This window comes from Borostomias antarcticus (assembly GCF_949987555.1).
Source record: "Borostomias antarcticus genome assembly, chromosome: 19".
In the NCBI taxonomy this organism is placed as follows: Eukaryota; Metazoa; Chordata; class Actinopteri; order Stomiiformes; family Stomiidae; genus Borostomias; species Borostomias antarcticus.
This window is the reverse complement of record NC_140252.1, coordinates 388,347-395,000: the sequence shown is the minus strand read 5'-3', so window position 1 is coordinate 395,000 and position 6,654 is coordinate 388,347. Positions and strand designations below refer to the sequence as shown.

At 50.5% G+C, this 6,654-nt stretch overlaps 1 protein-coding gene across 2 annotated transcripts in view; it reads right to left on the bottom strand.

Moving 5' to 3' along the window:
* map7b (microtubule-associated protein 7b) overlaps window positions 1-3,051 on the bottom strand; it is a 66,655-nt gene extending 63,604 nt beyond the window's left edge. For both annotated transcript variants that reach the window (XM_084454162.1, XM_084454163.1), the window contains exon 1: window positions 2,988-3,051. In XM_084454162.1, coding sequence (XP_084310288.1) covers window positions 2,988-3,033 — 46 coding nt within the window. In that variant the 5' untranslated portion in view covers window positions 3,034-3,051. The remainder of the gene's footprint in view (window positions 1-2,987) is intronic.
* Window positions 3,052-6,654: the final 3,603 nt, after the last annotated feature.

Below are 6,654 nucleotides of genomic sequence, written 5' to 3'. Positions count from 1 at the left end.
GGGTGATGAAGAGAGATGGGGTGATGAAGAGAGAGATGGGGTGATGGAGAGAGATGGGGTGATGAAGAGAGATGGGGTGATGAAGAGAGAGATGGGGTGATGGAGAGAGATGGGGTGATGAAGAGAGATGGGGTGATGGAGAGAGATGGGGTGATGAAGAGAGATGGGGTGATGGAGAGAGATGGGGTGATGAAGAGAGATGGGGTGATGAAGAGAGATGGGGTGATGGAGAGAGATGGGGTGATGAAGAGAGAGATGGGGTGATGAAGAGAGATGGGGTGATGAAGAGAGATGGGGTGATGAAGAGAGATGAAGAGAGAGATGGGGTGATGAAGAGAGAGATGGGGTGATGGAGAGAGAGATGGGGTGATGAAGAGAGATGGGGTGATGAAGAGAGAGATGGGGTGATGAAGAGAGATGGGGTGATGGAGAGAGATGGGGTGATGGAGAGAGATGGGGTGATGAAGAGAGAGAGATGGGGTGATGAAGAGAGATGGGGTGATGAAGAGAGATGGTGATGAAGAGAGATGGGGTGATGGAGAGATGGGGTGATGCTAGGAGACATCGCTGACCTCCAGAGTTTGAGTTGGCACACGGACAACAGCGCACACAGGGGCCAACGAGTACAAATACACACAGTACAAATACACCCAGTACAAATACACCCAGCCATACGGTCTCTCTCTCTCTCCCTCAGTCCAAATACACCCAGCCATACGGTCTCTCTCTCCCTCAGTCCAAATACACCCAGCCATACGGTCTCTCTCTCCCTCAGTCCAAATACACCCAGCCATACGCTCTCTCTCTCTCTCAGTCCAAATACACCCAGCCATACGGTCTCTCTCTCCCTCAGTACAAATACACCCAGCCATACGGTCTCTCTCTCTCTCAGTCCAAATACACCCAGCCATACGGTCTCTCTCTCCCTCAGTCCAAATACACCCAGCCATATGGTCTCTCTCTCCCTCAGTACAAATACACCCAGCCATACGGTCTCTCTCCCTCAGTCCAAATACACCCAGCCATACGGTCTCTCTCTCCCTCAGTACAAATACACCCAGCCATACGCTCTCTCTCTCCCTCAGTCCAAATACACCCAGCCATACGCTCTCTCTCCCTCAGTACAAATACACCCAGCAATACGGTCTCTCTCTCCCTCAGTACAAATACACCCAGCCATACGCTCTCTCTCTCCCTCAGTCCAAATACACCCAGCCATACGGTCTCTCTCCCTCAGTCCAAATACACCCAGCCATACGGTCTCTCTCTCTCAGTCCAAATACACCCAGCCATACGCTCTCTCTCTCCCTCAGTCCAAATACACCCAGCCATATGGTCTCTCTCTCCCTCAGTCCAAATACACCCAGCCATACGGTCTCTCTCCCTCAGTCCAAATACACCCAGCCATACGCTCTCTCTCTCCCTCAGTCCAAATACACCCAGCCATACGCTCTCTCTCTCCCTCAGTCCAAATACACCCAGCCATACGCTCTCTCTCTCCCTCAGTCCAAATACACCCAGCCATACGCTCTCTCTCCCTCAGTCCAAATACACCCAGCCATACGGTCTCTCTCTCTCTCTCCCTCAGTACAAATACACCCAGCCATACGGTCTCTCTCCCTCAGTACAAATACACCCAGCCATATGGTCTTCCTCTCTCTCTCTCTCCCTCTGTGCACTTATCTCCAGCAGCAGCAAACTAAACACACAGGGATTCAACAGACTCGCAGCTGGGGCCATGGCGGCTCAAATCTGTCCCCACCATTACGGCTCAAATCTGTCCCCACCATTACGGCTCAACAAGACCACATGCAACCATGCTGAGGTCAGACACACCGCGCTGGTCGGTGGCCATTTTGGCTCAGAAACACGGATAGTTTCGGTCTTTGATTGTCATTTGGTGTGGCTGTAAGATTTAATTTCATTAGCCAACTAAAAGGTTCCGATAATAAGGGTGCACTTTTATCACGAGACGAGTGTCTCATTCGCCTGCCCATCGATGGAGGTGCTGTGAGTAGGCTATGTTTGTCTTGTAAGTTTGGTTGTTGACATCCTGTGTGTGTTTGCTCAGGATAAACCTGTAAACCTGTAAACATGTAAATCAGCATAGTTACATAATCAGTTATGTAAATGATACTCGTACACGATCGTTATTATTGTTCAAACCATATAAAAGTATACAGACAGGGCATTCATTCAGTTTCTTACACGCACGCACACACGCACACACACACGCACACACACACACACCTACCTACCTACCTCCCTCCCTTCAGTTCATAGGGACAGCAATCTGATCTTTGTCCCCATAGGTATTACTGAAACCCTACACTTTAACCTGATACACACCCTTCACACACACCGGGCCATTCACCAGTAGCCTACTCACACAGACAAGACACGGAGGCAGCATTTCTATTCATAATGTTAAGTTTAGGAAATGAACTGTACTTGACTGAAAATTCACTCAGCCATTTCGATAAACAAAGCCAAACGTGGAACGCCAGTGACACTCATTCCCTAACCCAAACCCTCTCCATTTAGAATGTGTAACTCTGTTAAAAGCCTGTAAACATGGCAGACTCCCACAGCCCGGTCTGTCTGGTCTGTCCCGTGAATCCACCTGTCAGCTCGCTGGTTCCAGGGTTGAAGAGGTTCTAACATTCAAGCGCTCCCCAACAGGTCCTCTAGTCAGCGTGTGCTGAGCGTTCAAATAACAAATTCGTGTTAAATGTAATTTAGAGTGTTATACGTGTAAAACCATAAGACGTGATAAATATTAGCGCATTCAGATACTGCTCTATTCAGGTTGATAGTTAATCCCGTTCCCGTGACCGGCTGGAGCTTCCAGTCACTTTAATTGTCGTCAGCACTAAAGCGCAGCTGCTCGACGGGTGGAAGCGCGTCGTTTGCGGTGTTGAAGTTAAGGTGCGCTTTTCACTTCGGACATTTTGCGAAATGAAACTTTGTTGTCGAGAAGAGCTCACCTTGGGACTCGGCCGGAGATGCGTCGCTGCCATCCTGGTCCGCCATTTCTCCTGACGTCAGCTGACTGGGATTAGTGCGACTGGGAGAGCGCGTGGCCGGTACCGGGGGAACGGGCCTCCTCGCGGACAGGTGGGGGACAGCGCAAAACACACTCGCGCACACACACGCACACTCACGCGCACGCACGCGCACACACACACACACACACACACACACACACACACACACACACACACACACACACACCAATGATGCCCTTTTGAGCACTTGGTGCACCTGTTAAGGCCATGTTTCCATTTTGAAAAAGGCAGCATGTAAATGATGAATGTCGACTATATCCTCAATGTTGGCATGGTCGACTATGGAAAACTAGACCAGGAAGAATAGCGTGTAGAAGTGTCCACCAAAAACCCAAACTTAGCCTACTAGGCGTTGAATATTCTAACAGAGCGATACAGTGGTCTAAAGAAGGGATATGCTGACATCTACTGGTATTCTTTTGAATAGGCTGTTGCGATTATTCAATAAGGACAGTTGGTTGTTTACTTGTGAATACATTTCTTAGCCTTTATTTAGAAATGGACTTTGAGACACAGATCACATTTTCAAGGGAATCCTGTTTACATAACAGGCTACAATACACATATAAGATAAGGTGAACTCTGGGTGGGGGGATTTGGGCGTTACAGCAGTGAGAATGTACAGAATAGATCAAAGTAAAGAATATACATTAAGAGTACAAGAATACACATGAAAATAGAATAAAGCTCTGGAGGTAGAGCGACCGGCTGGGGATCGTGAGGTCACCGGTTCGATCCCAGCTCCCGGGGGATCCCAGCTCCCAGCTCCCGGAGGATCCCAGCTCCCAGCTCCCGGAGGGTCCCAGCTCCCAGCTCCCGGGGGATCCCAGCTCCCAGCTCCCGGAGGATCCCAGCTCCCAGCTCCCGGAGGGTCCCAGCTCCCAGCTCCCGGAGGGTCCCAGCTCCCGGAGGGTCCCAGCTCCCAGAGGATCCCAGCTCCCGGAGGGTCCCAGCTCCCGGAGGATCCCAGCTCCCGGAGGATCCCAGCTCCCGCTCCCGGAGGATCCCAGCTCCCGGAGGATCCCAGCTCCCGCTCCCGGAGGATCCCAGCTCCCGGAGGATCCCAGCTCCCGGAGGATCCCAGCTCCCGGAGGATCCCAGCTCCCGGAGGATCCCAGCTCCCGGAGGATCCCAGCTCCCGCTCCCGGAGGATCCCAGCTCCCGGAGGATCCCAGCTCCCGGAGGGTCCCAGCTCCCGGAGGATCCCAGCTCCCAGCTCCCGGAGGATCCCAGCTCCCATCCCAGCTCCCGGAGGGTCCCAGCTCCCGGAGGATCCCAGCTCCCAGCTCCCGGAGGATCCCAGCTCCCATCCCAGCTCCCGGAGGATCCCAGCTCCCGCTCCCGGAGGATCCCAGCTCCCGGAGGATCCCAGCTCCCGGAGGGTCCCAGCTCCCGGAGGATCCCAGCTCCCAGCTCCCGGAGGATCCCAGCTCCCATCCCAGCTCCCGGAGGATCCCAGCTCCCGCTCCCGGAGGATCCCAGCTCCCGGAGGATCCCAGCTCCCGAGGGATCCCAGCTCCCGGAGGGTCCCAGCTCCCGGAGGTGCCGAAGTGTCCTTGAGCAAAGATACTGAACCCCAGAATCACTGATGTGCGGAATAAAAATGTTTGTTTTGTTCTGGTCCACCACAGCCTCCAGGCTCTTCAGGTGTTCTGGTCCACCACAGCCTCCAGGCTCTTCAGGTGTTCTGGTCCACCACAGCCTCCAGGCTCTTCAGGTGTTCTGGTCCTCTCCACCACAGCCTCCAGGCTCTTCAGGTGTTCCCCTCAACAGAGCTGCGCCGGCCACTCCAGAGTTGTGGCTGAAGTCGGTGGTGTAAGAAGTGAACAGGAAAGGTGACAGTACAGTTCCTGTGTTTATCACCACATCAGACAGGCAGCCCTGCAGTGGCACATACTGGCCTGCCGGTGAGCTAGTCTGTGATCCAGGCCATCATATCGTCGTCTACCTGCCGTGATCCAGGCCACCATGGCGTGGTCTCCCTGCCGTGATCCAGGCCACCATGGCGTCATCTACCTGCCGTGATCCAGGCCACCATGGCGTGGTCTACCTGCATTGCATTGGGCTTTTCTGCGAGCCAGAGAGGCAGGATGGTGTTGACTTTCACTTCCTGGCCTGTCCAGGTGTGAGGAGTCTCTGTGGAGATGATGGCGTCGTCCAGGCTGATTCAGGTCTGGTACGCAGACTGCAGGGGGTCCAGGTGTGAGGAGGCTCTGTGGAGATGATGGCGTCGTCCAGGCTGATTCGGGTCTGGTACGCAGACTGCAGGGGGTCCAGGGAGTCACTCACCAGGGGCCTCAGGCGCTGCAGGATGTGTGACGTCAGTGAAGGTCTTCGAGAGACTGGTTCTGTAACGCCTGAGGCCCATGGAATATTAAAACTAAATGCTTTAAAGGTACCCAACGAAACGTGAATCAAAACAATCCGTTCTTTGTTTATTTTAGAAATTCCTCGATTATATGGTTCTTTGTAGTGTAATAAACATGTTGAATCACTTGAATGTCTTTCCTACCTGGTAATTTCTTTTCAAAATGATATTTAGCTAATGTTTTGAAAACAACGAAGATGTGTGAAACGTCACTATTATGTGCTCCGCGTATTGACGCAATGACGTAGTACTCTATTTTCGGGGACCACCTTCTCAAATTTGCTGTAGAGCGCATACTAGTGGTCAAAAACTACATTGGGTACCTTGAATATCATAGAAACATGCAAACAGTCATCCGAAATCAATTTCTTGAATTGCCTTAGTGGGCAGTTTGTCAAATTTTTAAGATTGTTTCACGGTATTAAATAACTAAATAAAATTACTAGGAAAAATAAACTAAAACACTACTATAAAAGGTTAACTTAAAATGGTAAATGGTTAACTTAACCATCCCTGAAACCTGTGTGCTCAACCTTGCCTCATCAATATCCATTCATTTATTTTAAATCATTGAACATTTCAACTACAAAACATCATTCATCATTCTACCAGCAGATGTCGCTATAACAACATCTATCATATAGGAGCACAATGTCCATTGAGTATGAATGAGGCTTGGCCCTCATGCACAATCATATGATCATATTTCAATCATTGCTCAGAGGTTACAATCAAATTGTTTATCATTGGGAATTATAAATGCCGTCTAGTGTTTCTCCTTGCAATTTTTGGGCAGAAAGCACAGGACTGGTTACTAAACTAAATGAAACCCATACATTTTCTTAGTGCACATAGATGAATGTGTTCCTATGCCTGGTGTCTTAGTGCACATAGATGAATGTGTTGCTATGCCTGGTGTCTTAGTGCACATAGATGAATGTGTTGCTATGCCTGGTGTCTTAGTGCACATAGATGAATGTGTTCCTATGCCTGGTGTCTTAGTGCACATAGATGAATGTGTTCCTATGCCTGGTGTCGTCTTAGTGCACATAGATGAATGTGTTCCTATGCCTGGTGTCTTAGTGCACATAGATGAATGTGTTCCTATGCCTGGTGTCTTAGTGCACATAGATGAATGTGTTCCTATGCCTGGTGTTGTGTAGAAGGGGAACATGGTATGTGGAAACCAGCTGAAATGCCACCGTGATATTTAAATAG